This window comes from Megalobrama amblycephala, linkage group LG8 (genome assembly GCF_018812025.1).
Source record: "Megalobrama amblycephala isolate DHTTF-2021 linkage group LG8, ASM1881202v1, whole genome shotgun sequence".
NCBI classification, from domain to species: domain Eukaryota; kingdom Metazoa; phylum Chordata; class Actinopteri; order Cypriniformes; family Xenocyprididae; genus Megalobrama; species Megalobrama amblycephala.
Genome location: NC_063051.1, coordinates 29,571,675 through 29,594,220, shown reverse-complemented (window position 1 = coordinate 29,594,220; position 22,546 = coordinate 29,571,675). Strand labels below are relative to the sequence as shown.

The 22,546-nt window shown below is 37.3% G+C and overlaps 1 protein-coding gene and 1 pseudogene across 1 annotated transcript in view; one reads left to right on the top strand and one right to left on the bottom strand.

Annotated features, from left to right (window-relative positions):
- Positions 1 to 4,564: 4,564 nt before the first annotated feature.
- Positions 4,565 to 12,334, top strand: LOC125273264 (annotated as a pseudogene).
- A 1,032-nt stretch (positions 12,335 to 13,366) lies between these two features.
- ube2o (ubiquitin-conjugating enzyme E2O) overlaps positions 13,367 to 22,546 on the bottom strand; it is a 35,888-nt gene continuing 26,708 nt past the window's right edge. Inside the window, exons 13-20 of the mRNA XM_048200456.1 lie at positions 22,527 to 22,546; positions 22,186 to 22,275; positions 21,795 to 22,065; positions 20,114 to 20,590; positions 19,752 to 19,888; positions 19,384 to 19,587; positions 17,369 to 17,426; positions 13,367 to 16,901 (exon numbers count right to left, since the gene is read on the bottom strand). The exon at positions 22,527 to 22,546 is cut by the window's right edge and continues 103 nt beyond it. Of these exons, the coding sequence (XP_048056413.1) occupies positions 16,144 to 16,901; positions 17,369 to 17,426; positions 19,384 to 19,587; positions 19,752 to 19,888; positions 20,114 to 20,590; positions 21,795 to 22,065; positions 22,186 to 22,275; positions 22,527 to 22,546 (2,015 nt within the window). The 3' untranslated portion in view covers positions 13,367 to 16,143. The remainder of the gene's footprint in view (positions 16,902 to 17,368; positions 17,427 to 19,383; positions 19,588 to 19,751; positions 19,889 to 20,113; positions 20,591 to 21,794; positions 22,066 to 22,185; positions 22,276 to 22,526) is intronic.

The following is a 22,546-nucleotide window of genomic DNA, read 5'->3' as shown; positions in this document are numbered from 1 at the left end:
TTTATTGTTGCTGCGTTCAGCGCTCGTGACACGCAAGACGCGTCGCCATGGAAACATTAAAGGCAAACGTTCTAAAATAACGGTCACCTTAAAAAAACTCACTCTGGGGGGACAGTTAGAATTTTTTAAACTCACGCTCGAAAGGGTTAAACAGAACGAGGTCTACATAAGGTGAATCTGCAGCTTTAAAGAAATTTCCATAAAAAAATGCCTAAGCTCTTTTATTCTACAAGATAAACTTGAATGGTTTGTAGTTTTTCATGAACTGAGATTTATGTAATGGCCATAGTTCAGAGGTGTTTATTCCTCTTCATGAGGAGTTTAGATCCAACACACCTGGGGTGCGTTTCCCAAAAGCATCATTAGCCAACTCTGGTCGCAAGTTCCATTGAATTCTATTGGTAATGACAGAACTTGCGATGATGGTTGGCTTTGGGAAACGCACCCCTGCCTGGAAGTTTTCATTGATCCTAATGACCTTGATTAGCTGCTTCAGGTGTGTTTAATTAGGGCTAGAGATAAACTTGGGTGGAAAAATTGGATACCTTTCCATAGTGTTATTGAAGTGTTGATAAATAGATTAAATATACATAATTTAACAGTATCATAAATATAGTTAGAATATTCTGTGTTTATCAATTTATAAAATGTGAATTATATTGTGTTTAGCATATTAACATTCTTGAATGTGACTGTATGTTTGACAACTGAATTGACTTGCTCTTAAGTAACATCATGCTTTCTTTTTCAGATTTCAGAGAACCCAAGAGGCAGTAGTCTGATGCAAGCTAGAGTTTGAAAACTTGAGCCATTGGACTACTTGTATTTATGACACAAGACTTCTGAAAGTAATGTTATTTTTAAATGTTGTAATGCTTTTGTCCTTTTTGCCCCACTCTTAAATAATAAAATTTTCTATCTCTTTGTCATTGATTGACAGTTTCTTTTATTTGACAGTTTAACACAAAGTGGAAAGGTGTCATTTATGTTTTAAAAGGTTTTCCCAAAATTTTGAAATGGTCAGATATTTGTTGATGTACCATTGAAGTGTAGCTGAAATATTAATGTTGTTCAGAACATTATTTTATGTTGACATTTCAGTTCAATCAACATCACATTAAGGCCCCGTCCACACGGAGACGCGTTTCAGTGAAACCGCACAAATTTTTTATCGGATAGGCGTTTCGTTCACACGGATCCGGCGTTTTCGAAAGGTGAAACCGGTATTTTTTGAAACCGGGTCCCAGAGTGGAAAAATTTGAAAACGCCGGCTTGGCGTTGTCGTGTGGACGGGGCAATCCGTATATTTTCTGAAATGATGTCATCACCCCACGTGTCGACCCCTAGTCAGACGCGCTAACACCACAAAACGGCACCAACAACAGCAATAGCAGACTCTACATGCTTGCGTTCGTGCAGCAGAAGCTACTGAACCAAAATAAAGTGTTATTTCTAAGCTTTGCTAAAGTTTGTATTCAGCGCGCAAGGTTTATGCGCATGCTCCAAGTCTTCTTCGCTGCTTTAAGTGCATTTCTGCGCCAGAATTACAGCGCCACATAATGGCCTGGCATGTATACTACATCGTTTGAGGCGTTTCAGTCAGAGCCGTTAAATATTTTTCAACGGCTCTGGGGTGCGTTTCCCAAAGCGAACTATGGTCGTAAGTCCGGTCGTTACCAATAGAGTTCAATGGGACTTACGACCATAGTTCACCAACGATGCTTTCGGGAAACGCACCCCTGGTTTCAGTGGTTTCGTGTGGACGCAGATATTTTTTGAGACGAGGAAAAAAAAATATCAGTTTAGGGTAAGCTCCGGCTTCGTGTGGACGTACCCTAAAACTGGGCATGTATTTCTAGCAGGTAAAATGCCGTAAATACACGACGTTCAGTCAAATTACCTCGTCTTTCACGTTCAAATCTGCATCCACGGCAGCAAATACACGCTGTTCTTGACAATATATCTTTATAAAAGTGTGGCTTTAGCACTACTAGCATGAAGAACAAATATAGACACAGACAGCATAGAGATTTAAGATTGAAACTCTCTTCGATATAGAAACATACCCTTCTGTGAGTTATTAATGCTAATCATATTATACCAGCAAGAATGCAATATTTCCAGAATATCTGAACACTGTAAGGCCTACCCTATATCTACTCAAAAAAATTGTGGCAACAGATTACAAGCAATATTATTAATTACAATTTTACAAACAAGAATTGAGTTAAAATTAATCAAATTAGCTCCTTAAAAGGGAACCATTTAAAATGGGTAACTCCAAATAGCACACACACAAAGTAAAATTTAAACAAAACTATTGGGTTCATTGGGCAAAACAAAACTATATGAATACTCCTTAATGAAATTATTTTGACAACACAAAATTAAGTTAATATTATTAATAATATTAAGTGGATTATTTAAATTAATGTATTTTACTTAAATTGGATTTTAAGTATAAAATATAGCTGCAAGCATCAATTACGGGGCCAAGCACAAAAACGGCACAAGAAGCTAGCCATGGCTGGGAGCATCAGACTAATTGCAACAGTGAGCAATTAAAGACCTATTAAGATCATTTTAGGCAAAAGAACTGAAAAATGATAAAAAATGAGGATTTACTGGTTCATCACTTTTGACCAATAGGTGGCGCTGTGTCCAAATTGTTGTGGTATGGTCAGAGTGACGGGACAATGACATTTCCAAAGTTTGGTGTCAATATGTCAAAGCACTGCAGAGATACAGCTTCAAGAGTCGTTTTTTGCATCACACCTCAAATTCTTTGCTCAGGTATACGAAAACTGTTTGACAGAGGTGGGTAGAGTATCCAAAAACTGTACTCAAGTAAAAGTACAAGTACTTATAGAAATATTTACTCAAAGTAAAAGTGAAAGTAATAATCATAATAGTTACTTGAGTAAGAGTAAAAAAGTATCCAATGAAAATCTACTCAAGTAGCTCGTTACTAGTTACTTTGTGTGTATATATATATATATATATATATATATATATATATATATATATATATATATATATACACACCAATACAATAGCATGTTATTATTTAGATAGATATTTCAGTTTTTATCATAATTAGATAACTTTGCAACAAACACAGAAGAGACAAGCATTATTTCTGGCATCTGTAGCCCAAATATCACTGCATGTCTTTTGCTTTGTATAATAATAACATAGGCTACATTTGAAAGAAGAGAGAAACTTCGAGCTTGCGCTCATAACCTCAGAACATCTGAACACAAACAATGATCAAATGTACATTGACGGATCTTCTTCTGTCTGTTCTCCGGAATGTAATAAAATGTATATTTCTGCAGGCGCGTGTAAACTGCTTAACTGTGTCAACGCAAAGAAGTTAATTTTCAAGAAGAACAGGTCGCCGGCGCTGCCACTGCGCAACCGCGCCGCGGGTGTTCATTTCTCTGTAATGGTATCTTATTTAATGTATAAATTAAGATATATGTCCATAAAAATGGTAAAGAAATGCTACATGCTGTTATCGTGGCGTAATAATCTGCTTGGTTGTAAAATGTCGGCTATTGGCTGTATGAATTGAAATCAAATGAAATCGATACCTGTGTGGAATTGTTCACAGACAGCATACGCAGAGTTCAACTAATAAAGATCTTCGTCGCTGGCAAACAATTGGATGTTTTTTTTCAGATTTGCTTTTAATTGACTGGAGGTCCACTGCCACTTCATCCAACGCTCCGAGTGAGAAACCGCTTCAGACGATTCAGCGCGTGCAGGAACTGAACAAATCATTCAAACTGATTCGCGAACCAATTTAGTCAGTTTTGCCAACTTGTTTGATCAAGTCTTTGAACAGAATCGACTCAAAAGAGTGATTCATTTGTGAATGGGGCATCGTTCATGAAAGAAAAGACAGCGCGCTTGGAATAAACTACGCATATTCTTAATATTGAATTAAAATAAAGTAACGAGAGGAACGTCGCTAAACGTAGCGAAGTAAAAGTACAGATTTTTCATTAGAAATGTACTCAAGTTAAAGTAAAAGTACCCACATTTAAATCTACTCTTAAAAGTACAAATTTTCCAAAAAACTACTCAAGTAAATGTAACGAAGTAAATTTACTTCGTTACTACCCACCTCTGCTGTTTGATGTATCGACTTGAAATCCATAACTTTTTGTCGGCATAGTCTGAAAATGATACGGTTCGATTTTGGTGAAAATCAGAACAACGGTCTAGGAGGAGTTCGAAAAAGTAGGTTTTTAAAGAAAAACAATATGGCGGACAGGAAGTTCAGCCGACTATGGTAAATTTGACATCTATGTTCTCAGCATGACCCAAGGAATCTACTGAGACCAGTTCCATTACAATCGGTTAATATAGTCAAAAGTTATTAGCATTTTTGTAAATGTTGTTATAACTTTTGACCACAAGGTGGCGCTGCGCCAAAACTTTTTGAGTATTGTCAGGGCATTGTGCCAAAGGCACATGCCGAGTTTCGTAACGATACGTTAATGCGTTTGTAAAATACAGCATTTTAGCACAAAATTAAAAAAGGCAGATGGACAAAATGGCCGATATGGTAAAATTGGATATCATTCGACTCGATGTGATGCCCCGAATCTTACAAGACCAAATTTATGATTTTTGGACAAACCCATCAGAAGTTATAAGCAAAAACAGCCATTTTTCATATCTCTGCACCAGTAGGTGGCGCTGTGTTGAAACACTGCATGATGCCTCAGGTCATACTTGTGATGATATGTACGAAGTTTGGTCTGAATACGATAAAGCGTTGCGGAGATACAGCCTTATGTCCATTTTCGCAAGTACTATTTACAATTAGTTTGTGTCTTTTTCGAAAACGGTTTAAGGAATCAACTTGAATTCCATAACTTTTTGTCAGCATGGTCTGAAGATGATCTGATTCAATTTTCGTGAAAATCGAAGTAATGGCCTAGGAGGAGTTCGAAAAAGTAGGTTTTTCAGAAAATTCAAAATGGCGGAAAAATTTTCATGACGGAAAATTACGTCATAGGGTGCATTCGAATCGGCTTGACCCAAGGAGTCAGCAGAGAAGAATTTTGTGTCTAGCCCTTACGGTTCAAAAGTTATTAGCATAAACATAAGTGCAACTTTGGACAGCTGGTGGTGCTAGAGGGATTGAGTTAGAGACTCCAAATATGCTATGGACACAGTTCAGACTGTCCTCTATCAGTGTGACAAATTTCACAACTTTTTAGCATACGGTTCTATGGGCTGCCATAGACTCCCAGAGCGGAAGAATAATAATAAGAAAAGTAACGATTTCAATAGGTGCCTATGCACATTCTGTGCTTGGCCCCTAATGATATAAATACACACATATATTATGTAAACACAAACTTTTATGTTAGATGTGATTAATCGATTTGACAGCATTAAAATTGACTAAAAGAATCAATAGTTTTGTTGTTGAATCAATGTTACAGTGTTATGTTGGTTCAACATGTTTGCACCCTCAGTTAATTTTGAAATTACAACAAAAATTTAAGTCACTGAATCAACAATACACTGAAATGCTGAAATATAATGGTAACAAATTAGTTTTGCAATCTGATGTACACAACAACTTTAACACTTCATCTATACCTCAACAGGTACAAATTCCTGACCATTACAGCATTTCTGTTACTGCAGTTTTAGTTTACTTTTCTTGTATCTCAGGACATTTAATGGATTGCAAAGTTCAAAGAGTTTTGAATTCCAAAGATCCTTTATTACAAATTCTAAAACATTATCTAGTCAATTAACACACTAATAAACAAAAAACAAAATGAAAAAAAAAAAAAAAAAATAGCTTAAGAGGGGTGCAAAGTATAGATTATCTTCAGTAACCTCACACAAAGCTCCTTTGAAACACCAAATCAAATCAAAAGAAACAAGATCATTCATGGCTTTGAAATAATGAAAATCAATTAAAATTCTGGATTTCACAGAATTGAAAAACACAGCCTTTAAATCACAATTCAAATTTTGCTCAATTTTGTGTTTTCTAGTATTGTAAATTGCCGTTTTAGCTTGGCCTATAAAAGTTTAAAAGTTGACACTTAAACCGGTGTCTCTGCACATATTTAAAACCACAAATAAAACTTCTGACAGAAAAGGTTTCACCAAAACAAACAAATAAATTCTGTAACACAGTGAACAATGGCTTTAATCTAACACACTGCATATACGCGTGAAACACAGTTTCTCTTTGTAAACAAAAAGGGCAATCATGCAACACCAGGATTTAATACAGAAATAAAAGAATGGACCACAATTGCGCCATGCAAAATTCTCCACTGTAAATCCCCTATTTTTTTAGCTAATGGTGACTTATAAAGAGCTCTCCATTCTGGTTTTGTACTCTCCTCCAACTGGAGGATAGTACGCCAGGGTGTATCCACCCTATTATCTAAAAACCTTCTATTCAAGGATTTGACACAACTTTTACACAAGGCTTTTCCAGAAGCCGGCTCAGAACCAATTAAAGTCATATTTTCAGAAAATAAAAAAACAACAACTTTACAATCTTCTAGATTAGGTGATAACAAGAGATTAGGAAAGGGATCTCTGCAGTCTGGAAAAATTAATCCCTTTGAATAGTCCTCCAGCAGTCTGAATTCTGCTACTGTGAGCACAAGCCTCCACTTTTCAAGAAGTTTAGCCACTATGCGTTTTGAGTGAAGACCCAAATGTCCAGCTACTGAATCAACATTCTTAAAACTTGTTCCTGCTAGAGAGAGAGAGCGAGAGAGAGAGCGAGAGAGGGAGGGAGGGAGGAGAGAGAGAGGGAGGGGAGGGAGAGAGGGAGGGAGAGAGAGAGGGAAGGAGGAGAGGGAGGGAGGGAGGGAGAGGGAGGAGAGGGGGAGAGGGAGAGAGGGAGGGAAGGAGAGAATCCAGAGATTGTGAAGAATTTTGAATAGTCAGAACAGGGTAAGCGTTAGCAGCATGGTTAGAAAAAATATTGTCCAGATACATTTAAACAGGTTTTCTTTCCATTGTTACAGGCAATGACATATTCAACAAATGAAAAGAACTAATAAAAGACCCAATTTTAAAGCAAGGTACAAAGGGAGAGTGCAATGAACTGAAATCAGTATATACTATAGTTGAAGTTTACTCTGCTGTATTACACAAAGTGAATGCCTGTCATTCAGTCATGGATGACTACACAAAATGTGCATAATAATAAAAACATTATAAACGGTTACAAAAAGGTGTACAGTTGTAGTTTAGGCACAAGTTTACACATCACTGAAACTAAAGTTACCTTTATGAAGTAATCCACTTAATGTGCTGACATACAAGGAGCGTAAATGCACCACCCAATGAAACCAAAATTCTCAGAAACTGAAAATCTGTATTACATAGGCTACTTGCCTGCCAAAACCATACACAATATTGTAATGTATCCAACTCACTTTATGACTTAAAATAGTCTATAAAATCTGAAAAGTATTTGTTACAGAATGCAGGTCTATGTTTTCAAGTGGAGTTAGCGTTAGGCACTGCCCAACCTTCTCCTATAGATGAGTCATGGCTGGTCTTGCTCATATCTGATACAATCCTTTTTTAAGCAAACTCGAGCCATGTATCACAAATGCAGATTTTTATACAAAATATTCTTGTAACCAAGCATTGTGACTGTGAATGCAGCCTTTTTGAAGTGTTATTTGCATAGTATTCCTTTATTAACCTGGAATCCATGAGATTGTCTAGTGAACTCCTGGCTGCTTTGCCACTGACGTGCACCCAGTGTTTTCTCAGGTGGTGAATGGACTGATGGATTGTGAGGATTGGGAACAAGCTACTCAGACCCCTCTGGAAGTACTTCCTGGGGCTCTGGAAATGCACTGGGAGCCTCTATACACCACTATTTTGGGTATGACCTTCCACAGCTCATATATTGCTTGTGTGGAGCTATTAGCTAGGGCTGTAGATGTGCACATCTGGGAAATTTCTTTATCCAAATTGGTTAATTGCAGGCCTCTTGGATCAATGTCACTAAGTCATTGTTTAAGTCATTACTCAGCTAAGCAAACCCAAATTGCTCCAAAGATGCTATAATCTGCTCTCCATATTCTGCCCCTCCTGTTTTCCACAGAGCAGCACTAAGCAAATCTTTTCAGAACAAAGAGCGAGAAAATAATTCCAAACATTATTTAGCCCTGAGCTAAATTGCAAGGTTGTGAGACTAACACACAAATTTTGCCCTTTAATTCAATAACATTTAAAAAAAAAAAAATAATTAAGATAATTAAAAAAAAAAAAATAAATAAACTCCTGCACATGGAAAAAAGCACATGTAAATCAGCATTTTGATAATAATTTAAGTGGTCTTTTGTGACGTCAGCATACAGCAATCCTGCATCCATCCAAACAGTGAGTTTGATTAACAGGTCATTGTGTTTAAACCTTTCAGACAGTTTGATTACAAGCGGGGTTCATACTGTACAACTGTAGCCACGATTTTGCCATCTGAGATCAATTTTGGGGTAAAAGTTCTCTTGCCATATGGAAGTCTATCCAAGTCTCACCAGACTGTGATCACTTAATGTGACGTTCTCTGGCGGCTGATTAATGGCTAATTAATTTGCCTTTCTGATAAAACTTGGACATAGAATTTTGTCTCACATTCATGGCTTTTACTAAAAATCTCACTGAAATCATATTGATCAATCTGACAAGCAATAATGGTTAAAGAACCATAAAAATCATACAGTGTGCATCTGACTTCATATGAATTGTTCCTGTGTAGTATGACTGGGTTGCAGGTGAGCTGAATTTGTAACATCCAGCACCTAAAACTGAAGTTTCAACAAATATAGCACATATCAGTGAGGGAGTCATGAGAAGATTTTTTCATAGGTTTGTGGTGACTGATGTGCCTTGTGGCTGTTTTCCAGGTTACAAGCTGTGTCCAGTGAAGAGCTGTTAGTCAGTTGTGGCTTCACGTTATGTAAAGGACTGGTGTCACCACTGGACCTCACGTCTATCTGCATGGCCTCCAGTCAATGCTTTTTCTCCTTTCTGTCTCTGGCCTGGGGCTTTGTAGCTGATGTAGGAATTTAAAGTGAGAAGTATCACCATGTGGGAACTGCCCGATTTACGGTGGGAACCCTTTTTTCATATGGCATCACTAAGGAAAAGTAGCTTACTTACCCATAGAGTCCTGTAGAGTCAACTGCATCATTTAGCCACACCTTGCCCCAATCTAACTCTGATACCTGCTGTTCTTCAAATGACTCACTTGGTCACAGTCTCCAAAATTCCAGCAACTCCAACAATGCTTCCAAGTCAAAGCAAACTAATCCATCACCTGTGTCTGTATATGGTCCTACAGACTCCCTACTCACCCCCCTCAACCATCCAATACAAGTATGGCGGCATTTTAATGCATTAATGACGAGCGCACAATGATGCTTGCGCGCGCAGTAAATCACTTCCGCGAGAGGATAACAGATCTGCACGCGAGGAAACGGGAGCCCGCGAGCTCATTTTAAACCCGCGCGCGCGCATGACATCTCTTCTGCGCGCAGATCAAGCCCTCGCGTGCTCGGACAAGACTCGCAGCACGCGCGTCATTTCCCCACACTCGCGCTAATCTTCTATTTTGTCGCGCGAACACTTTTGTTTTTGTCAGTCGTGGGCGGGATTTACTTATTTCAGTGTAACCTCAAATGTCATTGGTCAATTCAGTTTTTCCAGAAGTCTGTTTTGATTGGACGCCTGTTGTAAAACGATTCATGCTTCACAATGGACCAGATGCAAGTGAGTTAAACTTTATTTAATAACTGAGATTGCTTATTATTATAATATGGCCTTACTAGATACATTAACTTGATTTATTATTATTTTTATGGAGGTGTAGCTGCTGGGGATAAGAGAACACATTATATTTGCTGTAGTTCACTGCTACATTACCACTATACTTCCACTAAACAGATCTGTTTACCCAGCCAAAATTATATCAGTTCTGAAACTACAGAAATGCAAAAGGTCCATTAAATAGTTGTAACTATGATTCTAAATCCAGAATTGCTTCATGTGGCTTTGGATGAAAGAGAAATCACTTGTTCATATCAGCAAGAGTGTTGTGTAAGCTTTTTGTTATCATTCTTTGTCATTTAATATATTATCAGGTTAATATATTTTCTAAATACAGTATAAAATGGTTTCAGCATTTCATCTGTTGAAAGGTTGCAGCTAAAGTTAAGATACAGTACACAGTATGAATGATCATACCCCCGAAACCCAATTAGAAATCTTTAATCTAAGACTATTTAGTTTTTTTGTTGTTGTTTTTTATACTATTATGGGTAAACAGATACTGTTTAGTGGAAGTATAATGATAATGTAGCGGTGAACTACTATGTGTTCTCATTTTACCCCAGCAGTACAGCTCCATAAAAATAATAAATCAAGTTAATATAGTATCTAATAAGGACATATAATAATAACGCAATCAATCAGCAATAAATAAAGTTTAACTCACTTGCATAATAATAGTAAATACTTGTGTTTTGGAACTATAGTAAAGTGTAGTATACTGTACATTATATAATTTACAAACTTTGTTAATGAATGCTTCAGTATACAGTGTATTAACTATGATGAACTGAAAACTGTAATAATACTGTATCCTACTTTAGTTTTTACTACAGTAAACCCTAGTGTATATTGTGGTAATATACCCTATAGTGTAGAAACTACAGTATTTGGGTAAATTAAATTTGTTTATATTACCCTCAACAACTACAGAATTACCACAGCAAATTAAAGTACTTTACTTTAGTATGGTTCAAAAACACTATAGTATTTACTATAAATTACTATAGTATTTTTTCATCTGGTCCAAGCCATGTCTAATCGTTTTACAACAGGCGTCCAATCACAACAGACTTCCGAAAAACTGAATTGACCAATGACATTTGAGGTTACACTGAAATAAGTAAAGTCCCGCCCCACGACTGACAAAAATCAAAAGTGTTCGCGCGAGCAAAATAGAAGATTGAGCGCGAGTGTAGGGAATGATGACGCGCGTGCTGCGAGTCTTGTCCGAGCACGCGAGGGCTTCATCTGCGCGCAGAAGAGATGTCATGCGCGCGCGCGGGTTTAAAATGAGCTCGGGGCTCCCGTTTCCTCGCGTGCAGATCTGTTATCCTCTCGTGGAAGTGATTTACTGCGCGCGCAAGCATCAGTTGTGCGCTCGATCATTAATGGCATTAAAATGCCGCCATATACAAGGACACTGGACAGTGGTTCAAGATGAGGATTTTGTAGTAGTTGTCTCATCTTGCAGAAGACATGTTTGCTGCACCTGCTTCCAGACTCGATGATGGCATAATCCACCTGATCTACGTGAAGGCGGGTATCTCTCGCAGATCTCGTGCGCCTATTCCTAGCTATGGAAAAAGGAGGCCACCTTAGAACAAACTGCCCTCATGCGGTTTATGTTAAAGTGGAGGCTCTGCGTCTTGAACCACACTCACCCAAAGGGATCATTACTGTGGATGGAGAGTTGGTAGATTATGGACCGGTGCAGGCACAAATTCACGCCAGACTGACAAGACTCATAGCTGGGTGACAAAACGGATATGGTGCTGGCAGAGTTGTTATTTTCCATATAATGAAAGTAGGGACTGGGTCAATCAAGCTCCAAAATTACAAATAAAAGTAGCCTATATGGCAAATGTATTGCATCAGAAGTATTTTGAAGCCATAAAATAGCTGTTTAATGTGACAAACAAAATTGTAATTGAATGAAATTCAAGTTATTTACTGAAAATATTCCCCTGCACTGTAGTACTTAAATCAAATCAGAAGACAGAACAACAATGAGGGTTAATAAATAGTCAATTTATATTTCTGATTTCAGAATTCTGAAAAAAAAATCCAGGGCAAAAAAACTGCATTATCAAACATCTCTTATATTTAGTCTTAATGTCGAATTGAATTCTGACATGTTAAGCGTTAAAAGATACTGATGTTAAAAGATACTGAATATCATTAAGACAAGATTGCTTTTACCAACAGTCTATCAGGATAAAGAGTAATCTGCCAGCAGCTGTTTAGTAATAAGCCATCTAAATTGTTGACTAAGACATGCTGCCCTGCAGGCAGGGCTGTTCTTCTGACAATCTATCAGTTTCTGATTTTCCCAAGAGACTCAGTTGTCAGTACCTTAAGCATATTTGTATAAGGGAGGTTACTGACTTTTTCAAGTAACCTGGTCTGTGGGCAGGCCACATTTTGATTATTCTGTGATGCTGCAGTGCAATAACTATAACAAATTTTGTCTTAAAGGGATAGTTCACCCAAAATTGAAAATTCAGTCATTTCTCACTCTCAAGTTGTTCCAAACTATGAGTTTCTTCAAAATATCTTCCTTTGTGTTCAGCAGAAGAAAGAACATCGGTAACCAAACAGTTGATGAGCCCCACTGACTTCCATAGTATTTTTTTCCATGCTATGAAAGTCAATGGGGACCATCAACTGTTTGGTTACCCATATTCTTCAAAATATCTTCTTTTGTGTTCAGCAGAAGAAATTTGGAACAACTTGAGGGTAAGTAAATTATGACAGAATTAATTTTTTGAACTACCTTTAAGCATGCTGCTGGACTGAGTTTTGTATTTGTATGCATATACTGTATTTGTCAATTATCAATTATTGATCAAGTTTGCATTATATAAACTTTCCTTTCCAAAATATATTTGCTAATGTATTATATAATATATTATATTATTATATGCATTGTTGAGTAATGATTGTGGCTGTTATTGATAAATTTATAGTGCACAATTATGCAAACAATGTATTAAGATATAAGTGCTTCAAAATATTTGATGTGCCTCATGGTTAAATCAGCATCAGTACTAGTGAATTATTGTAAATTATACTAAAATACATCTGATTGTTGTAAGTCAAGGTATGAATAAATGTATTAATATTAGTCTATGACTATGCTAAACAGTATGTTAGGGATAGAGAATAAAGTTTAAGTGATTGTCTGACAGGTTTGAGGAATCTTTTTAAGTAAGCAATGTATCCTAACAATACTACAACAAAGTTCAAATTTGATGTCAGAGCAGATTTATTGCTCAATGCCATGTTTTTGGAATAGGTGGCTGACTAATTTTCTACTGTTTAAAGTCATTTAATATTATCTGAGTAATCTATTTTCCCACTCTAAATTTTTCTATTGGAAATTCAAAGCAAAGAGGTAGCATCCCTCTTTTTTATTTATTTTCTTATAAACGTTTGTTTAAATGCATGTTGTTTGTTCTTCTGATAGATCAATTCCTGAAAAAAAAGAAATACTTGGGTAAAAAAAACAGGATAATTTAGGATAATGCTTGCAAAGTTTAATGCTTCACTTTTTACATTGTTTAATGCGACCAAAATAAATTTACAAATTTACAAATGAAGCAAAAAAAGAAAATAATAATAATAATAAAAAATACAACACACACTCCATGAAACACCCCAAGCATTCACATGACCAATTAGGACTCACTTTTCTGTTAAATATATAATCTATATATTTTATATACTTCTATAGTCATGACTTCTATACAGAGGATTCAGGCTACAAATCATGTTTATTAGTTTACCAATACAGGCCACTGTGGAAATGTTTACATTGTACAGTCAAGTCTCATGTAGCCGTTAAGGCTTAAAGCAACAGGTTACATGCTTTGGCTGTTATCTCTCTCCATAATAGTGTGATTAAATTCATAGTATTTTACACATACACAGAAAACAGTTCCTAGTTTAAGGTTGATGTCTGATTCTCGCTTGAAACTTAGCTTAACATTTCAGTACTGAATGTAGGAAATGTACTGAAAACGAGTCATGGAGGGCTGAACTGGTGAAAGAGTTAAATTGGAAGAGAGACTTACAGTTTAATCTCTGTTAACTGAGCAAATGTGCATATGAGCATATGAAACAATTTGATAAAGCCTTTATTTTTCTCCAAATGCCAAAGTGTAATAAGCTACAAATTCAAGAGAAAACAAGTAGAAAATCAATTTATCTAGAACATCTCAAAAATATCTTACTATTAGCAACATATGCATGGAAACATGTATGAGAATTTCTTATATAAGATGGCACAAAGTCACCAGCCAGAAATTTCTTTTTGTCTTTTAAATGACTTAAATGCTAACGTGCAGAAAAAACATCAGCAGTATATTACATCTACACATTTGCCAATCAGCCCAAGCCAGCTGCTCACAACTCACAACATAAGAAACATGATGTGCCTTCCAGTGCTAACAAGTGTAATTATGTGCAATCACTTTTGTGCAAAACTAAGAAAATTATGAGGATCTGTTACATGTAAAACACCCTGATGACTCCATAGCCATATAAAGCTGTGTTCACTTTTCTCAAGTACTGCATCACAAAGAGGAACAGCACATGAAACACATTGTGTCTGTAGGCTGTGCTATAATTACAGCTGGCCTGATGTTGATGTAAACAAAAGAGTGAGGTCGGAACTGTTCGTTCTGAAACTAGTCTGCTGCCTCCTAGTGGTCTGGAGAACCACAGCACCAGGATTAACATGAAGCTTCTAAATCACAGCATCTAAATCATCACAAAGAAACATATGAAGTGGGAAATAAAAGTTGGTTAAATAGTGTATCAAACAAAAAACAAAAAATATATATATAAGCAAATGCAGAAATAAACCATTTCACAGTTGTTGAAAGCATATAACTTCTTGGATTTTGCGCTTGTGAAAATAATTTGTAAAATTTATGCCTTTCCGTCATAGCTAGTCTCAACTGGGCCCCTTAAAAGAAAATGACAATGCAGTATAAAAAAAAAAAAAAGGACGTAGGGTCAAGCTTGAAATCAGTTTTAAGGCAACAATGTTGGACAGAGGAAAGAGTTACGAATGGGAACGGTGGAACTCATCTGTTTAAACCAGAGACCTTCTTGCAAGCAAAGCTCAAAATGTTAAAAACAAAACCAACCAACCAACCAACCAACCAAAAAAAAAAAAAAAAAAAACTCTTCCTAGTGATTAGTTGACTCTGGTTTCCTTTTCACGTGTATAGAAGACTAACCTGCCTCATACCACAAGTCCCACTGGTTATTTACAAATATGTAAACTGGATTTTATGATATATGTGTTTATGGTGAAAGTGTAATAAAAGTTAAATAATATACTGTACAAAGAACACTAGTTAATAAAGTTGAAAATTTTACTGTTGTGGGAGAGGGAAAGGAGATGTTAGATTCCAGTTTTAAGAGTCAGTACTTTAGTGTGTCTGGTTGCTTTTTGTCTTTTAAATGTAAACTTGACACTCAACTTTCATATGATTTTGATGCAAAACGCTAGCAGGAATGATCAGGGTCTGTACAGTATAGATGACTGGGCAGTTGTACAACGTTGTCTTTTTTGGATCAAAAAGCAAGTCACCAACAACTTTAAAAGAATGATGATATAGATCAAGACTGAAAAGCACTGCAATGTTTAAAGCAGCACTGGAAATACGGACCAGAGAGCAAGTCATGCTGGGAAATATAGTTATTTGATGAACCACGGACTAACAGTCACACCTGATCTGAAACTTCATCCTTACTCCTTTTTTTGCAAGCAAACTTCCTTCAACTTGTGCAAATCAGTATGTGGTCTGGTGGTAATCCCATCCAAAAAAAAAAAAAAAAAAAAAAAAAATTGTAGCAAAGGACAACGCCTAAGACCAATAGGAGTATCCCTCTGGCACAGTTTTTAAACCACAAATCTTGAAAAGTCACAACACAAGAAAAGATTCAGTCATGCCTCAGTATCTCTTAATGTGGCACATCTGTCCATACTTCCCTGAGAGAGCGGTGTGACGGCAGAGTTGTTGTCAGGGAAACAATATAGAAGCATATGAAATTTCAACATTGTTTAATACAAACAAATAATGTGTGCTGCCACCCCATGACCAATGAGAGGCAACAACAAACAAAGCAACTAAAGATGCACTACGAAGCAATTAACAAAGGCTGCTGGGAACATCTGCAGCCTGATGAGGAGATTAAACTTCCAGGCCCAGGGTTAAAGGGGAAAAACACAGCTCTTGGATTGAATAAAGAAGGGAGAAAAGAAAAAAGGGAAGGCAATTATTTGTTTTCTGGGTATTCAGGAACACCAGTAGCTGTGAGAGTAGCTCGATACTGCTGCAAAACTACACGCATGCTCTTTACAAAGCCTTTGGAAAGAGGAAAGAGTGGGAATCCAATATCTGGATAGCCACTGCGCTCTGGAAGGAAGCTGCGATAGCTTTTTCTCCGTTTCTTTGGTCTAACAGTCGGCTGAGACTCCTGACATGGTTTAACACTTTGTTGAGATGTCACAAAACCAGACACTACTTCAGAACCTTCTGGTATTTCTGATCCTGCACCACCCCCCACTGAGCTATCACACTCAGAGTTATGGCTCAGGTCCCGTTGCCCGTCTAAACCAGGAGGTACACTGGCCCCCACTGTGGAAGGACTGAGACCTGAGTCCTCAAGCTCCTCTTCACTTTGCACATCCTGTTTGCTTGGGCTGCTGTGGGCCAGAGCTGAGGGGATCTCCTCCAGAGGTTCTGCATGGAGGCTGCCAACCCCACATCGTGAAATGCGGTCAGTTACTGCCCCATCCAAATCTAGCCAGGACTCCAGCCGATGGACCAGCCGCCAGCCGCTGCAAGCAAAGTGCTCACAGATCTCCTGCTGAAAGACCTCCACAGGCTGCTGGAGAAGTTGAGTCATTGACTGCACCATCTTAATGAGTGCCATCTCGTTGTAGCAGCGACTGTTCTCGTAACCCTCTTGAAGTCCCCGGTCACTGTCAAAGCCAGCCTCATTATAGTATGGCTCATTAACCAGGATCAGACCTGAAGGGGTGGAGAAATAATATTTACACAATGCAAGAGAGAAATAAAGCTCACCCTTTATGTTGTTCCAATGACCTTCGCTCATCTTCGGAACACAAATTAAGATATTTCAGATGAAATTCATAGAAAGAATACTTTTTGTGTGCAAAAACAAAACAAAAATAATGACTTTATTCAGCAATTTCTTCTCTACCCTGTCAGTCTCATATGCAGTTGAGGCAGTGAACGTAATTCAGTGCTTCCGTGTTTACATCCGAACGCCGGCTCAGTATTCTCCTTTCTAGAGAAGAAATTGTTGAATAAAGTCAGAATGCCAATGCTGCAAATATTTTAATGTAGATGATATTAAATGAGGAGTAGGGCTACACTCAATCACAAGATGTCTTATGGTTTTCAACCAAAATAATGGTTGAAAAATGAACAAAAAATATATACTGCATGTTTTATACTTTATAGTTTTAATTAACCTTGTATAGAGATAAGCACTTGCAGTAGACTGGATTTGCTGGTCCATCTTTCAGTACCCTGTGAAAGGAAACATTACAAAAATCACATGCCAGCATTGACCAATAATCATACAATGCAATTAAGAGTATCAAGGATTTAGTGATAAAGCCATTTGTGCTTCATGAATCCTAGTGGTCAAGAAAATAATCAAAATTAATCTTTTGAAGTAAAAGAGTTTGATGTAATGCGTGTACATGGACTTTCAGAACTCAAGTTTCTACTAATGCTACATGAACATGTCACTCATAACATGCTATTTATAGTCTTAAAAAAAAAAAAAAATTAGCCATTTCATTCCAAATCAGGGTTCCCACTCTTTTTCAGCGATCATTTTCCAGGACTTTTCCAGGACATTTTCAATTTTACCACAACGGGAATAAAAGACTGGAATCACGTACTAAAGTAGCCTAATATATTGCTCTATAAAAAGCCTAATATATTTCTGTCTGTAAAAGGCATAGCTACAGTTTATTGCCATGACTCAACTATAAAATCAGTTTTTAATGTGAGCTCTTAATAATACATTGTGACTATGAAAGCTTGTTTCCGATAATTAAAAAAAAAAAAAAAAAAAAAAAAAAAGGTAATTGACACTATCTCACAATTCTGACTTTTTCTCACAAGTATTGCGAGTTTACATCTCACAATTCTAAGAAAAGAATTAAGAATTGCAAGACAAACTCCAGAAAAATGTCAGAATTGTGAAAAAAAAGGTCAGAATTGCATAATATAAATACTTTTTTTAAAATTCTTTAAAAAAATTAATCATACATTATGACAAATTGTTCTCGTTGCCAGAGTCAATCATTGGAACTATTTTAATGTTTTGTTTTACTATTTGAAAATAAAAACATAAGTCAAAGACAAAGTCAGTGAACAACAAAGAAATCCATAACACATAATAAAATATGAGGCGGGTCTATTAGTCTGCATTTACACTTAATGCACACATCTATTTTTTGGCAGTAGGTTTTGGAAGATCATTATGTCTGCAAGACGGACTTTTCAGGATAAGAGATGGACTAAAAATGAACTCCGACACCTTACTGCCAGATAAATTAGTTTTGAAGATAAATTCTTCAGTGGTACAAGAGTATATGGTGTTGGTCCTTCAAGAGTCACTTTCAATCTGTCTGTCTATAAAGCCTATAAAAATTGTATTTTACTACAATTCAGTATGCGATTCTTAAATGGGGGGCTTTTTTTTTCTTTTTTTTAAGGATTCTTTACCTAACCTAAGTCTCTGAGATCCTGACACCTTGCCTTGCACTTCTGAAGACTCCAGGTAGGTTTCAGTTCTGGAAAATGGTGGCGCTGGAGACTAAAGGGTTCCTGATGGTTTCACACTTAATTCTTTACCTTAATTCTTTTGCAGTTAACGTGTTTTTTCTTCTCCACTTGTTTTTTTTCTGACCCAATAAGCATTTTGCTGTCCACTGGTCATGCCTTAACTGCAATTCCTAGTATTGCATTAGTATTGCATCCTTCTCATGGGCATTTATTAATTTTTGACCTTTCAATCTGAGTTAAATCTCTTTTTGGCTCATTTTATCTGCAAATGAAAACATACCAAATAATAAACACCTAACAGGCCAGTGATAAACTCTTTGTTCTCGACTAAAGAAAAATCCAAGAACTTTAAAAAAAATAATTTTCCAGGACAACAACAAGATTGTCCAGGACATTTTACATTTTCTCTAATTTTCCATGTGTTTTCCAGGACTGGAAAATTTGTCATCAACTTTCCAGGTTTTCAAGGTTTTCCAGGACGAGTGGGAACCCTGCAAATGTCAGAGAGTTAGAAAATGGTCATGTAAAACGAAATAATTTAGGATATGACCCCCTGAAAGGACAAAAATTAAAGTCATCCAACATGGTAACAAACAAAAATGACCAAAGGGAGTGCAAAGAAGAGGGTAGTCCAAAATCAGAAATGTATCAGTCAAAAATTAGAACAGAAAGTAGGTCAGCTCACCTTTCCAATCCAGGTGCCGAGAAGACTGACGCAAACCTTCCCGTTGTCATAGAGGTTGGGGTTAAGTCGTCCGCTGCACTGAGACAGGTAACGAAAGAGAGGAGGAACAGCAGGATAGATATTTGGAAGCTGGATATCAAAGAGGAAGAGTCCATCCTCATATGGAGTGCGGTTAGGGCCCTTAATGAGAGCTGAGAAAAGGTCCTAAAGAAAACAACAGGAAAGGTTAATTGAAGAAAAGGAGAACTTTTGATGGAACTGATTCAGAATTGTTTTCCATACTTTGTAAAATAAGCTAAATGCAAAAACAAAACAAAAAGAAAATCTAAAAAAAGTTCATAAATATGTTGTGTGCAAAGCAAATTTACCATTCTGTCCTCAAAAGTCTTCACCATGATGCCATCGGGCAGAGAGGTGGCCAGCAGGGCCATTTCTTTCCTTACAGTGCTAAAGAACTTCTTTGCTTCTGCTGGCTGGAATTCCATTTTTTTAAAAGAGTGGGTGTCTATGGCAAGAAAGAGGGGACATTTTAAGATGGCTTCTAGAATGAAACTCAGACAATGTGCTGTATGAAATTGCAGTTATGATTTTTATTCAAGAAGATACCACTTCATCGACAATTTCTATTATAAATAATCTACTGTTCATGTAAGTAGTCAATAATTTTAATGATATTTTTGTTTATTAAAATGAAAAAATAAATAAATAAATTTTGGTGCACAGTATGTACCTGGGGCCCATTCCAAAACGGAAAACACTTCCCCTTTAGCACTGGTGAAAGTGACACCTGGTTTGCCTCCACTCTGCTGACACAAAACCGGTGTCTCACTAGGCCACTCAGAACGCACAGGCGTCTGTGGTTCAGCTAGCACTGGCGCCAACACCCTTTCCTCCTCTATAGCAGCCTCCATTTTATCTTCTTCTACAATGGCCACATTGTCTAGAGTCTTTTTCAGGTTCTCCTGAAGTTTCTTAATATCATCCAGAAAGCGTTTTTCTTTCGTGGGTTTGGCATCAGCGGGGGTTGTGGCAGCAGTTGCAGCTGATGGTTCGGCAGTGGGTGAGGTTGGTGATCCGGTCCAGAGCTGCTCAACAGTCATGTTCTTTAAACTTTCTAAAATCTTTAGGGCTTCTTTAAGCTCACGAAATCCCCGTGGTGGAGTCTCTTTACTGGGCTTTTCTTCAGGTGCAGCAACTCCACCTCCACCTATGCAAGGAAAAATAATTAGTCTTTAAGTGAAAACACCAATTGCAGCATCAAAGACAGACAACACTGATGTTCAGGGCCATCGCTAGTGGGGGAAAAGTGGAACTGAATACAAAGGGTCCAAGAGATATTGAGCGAAGGGGTTGGACCACAATGTTCCCCCGCCCAATAAACTGTTCAAGGGGCCCAGAAAATCTAGTGATGCTACTGATGTTATTACATATCCATGAAAATAAAAGTATAATTGAGATTTTATTTATTCAATTCATGACAATTCTCTGAATAGTTTTAGCATGTTCATGGATATGACAAAGTTAATGGCAGAATAGAACTGCAACGCATGCTGCTGCAGTTCAAGTATGGATTTGCTACTGCCAAAAGATGCACAGCAATGCTGCTGGGAGCATGCAAGATAAGCTGCTGCTGCTGCTGCATGAATAGGCATACATAATTCCCGTAGCCGATCTAGACAGGATGAGCTAGGGAAGGTGAAGGGTTTCAGAGGAACTCTGATACCGCAATACAGGACCAAGCTTACAGTGAACTGGAAATAGACTATTTAAAGGGTTAGTTCACCCCAAAATGAAAATTTTGTCAATTACTCACCCTCATGTCGTTCCAAACCAGTAAGACCTTCGTTCATCTTCGGAACACAAATTAAGATATTTTTGATGAAATCCGAGGAAATGTCCATGTTTACGTCCGAGCCGGCATTCGGACATAAACACAGAAGCCTGCACTGCGTTCACTATGTCAACTGAGTAAGACAACAGTTCAAATTGTTAAATAAAGTCGTTATTTTTGCACACAAAAAGTATTCACTTCACAACATTAAGGTTGAACCACTTTAGTCACATGGATTTTTTTTAACGGTGTCTTTCATACCTTTCTGGACCTCAAAAGGTGCAATGATGTTGCTGCCTATGTGTGGTTCAGAAACCCTTGGATTTCATCAAAAATATCTTAATTTGTGTTCCGAAGATGAACGAAGGTCTTTCAGGTTTGGGACGACATGAGGGTAAATACTAAATGACAGAGATTTCATTTTTGGATGAGCTAACCCTTTAAGATGGCTGAATACTCAATTTTATTCTCTTGTGAAACAATGCGAATGGAACATTTTATATGATACTTAATAATCTTGCAATTTCATTGTAAAAGTTTAATTGTAAAAATTTGCAATTTAATTTGAAAAATTCAGTACCTCCAGGAAGTTCAGGTGTGGAGACAGCTCCTGGTGAGTCTGTAGTCGTGGAGGCATGCACGCCATGGGTTTTGCCATCAGCAGTGGCACCTGTGTTAGGGGAGGAGACTGAGATGTTTTCCCCAGCACCTGGTTCCTCTTCTACTTGTCCATTATCTGTCTCCCAGCTATCACTCTCATCTTCCCATTCTTCAGATGAGGCACCACTACTGCTACCCTCTGCAGAGTCATAATATGTTTCTTCAATCTCAGACTCGACATTATACAAGTGCTAAGAGAGAAAGAATAAATGAGCATTAGTTCCAGGGTCTATACAGGTAGGTGCACGCACACACAGTAGCAAATTCTTTTCATCAGTTTAAATTAAAAGGCTAGATAGACTGGTGCATACCTGTGGCAGGACAATAGTCTTTGAATTATCAGCCCACACAACCTCCACTTTACTGCTCAGATCCACCATGCACACTTGGCCAACAGATCTCTACAGTTGAGACAAGGCATAAAGACAAAAGGAAAAAAATTCCAATAAGGTAGAACTATCAAACTACTTTACAAGAGCACCAAGTCATTTTGTCTACTTATATCAAATACAAAAAAAAGTTCTGGTGAACTGAACAACAAAAGTTATTATGGGGAGTTACATATTAAACTAGAGAATCAGACTCCATATTAAAATGCACACCGGCAATGTGATAAGCCTGGAAAATTTTCTATGCAAAATTATGTTGGTACCTCATTTTCACAGTCCTCTG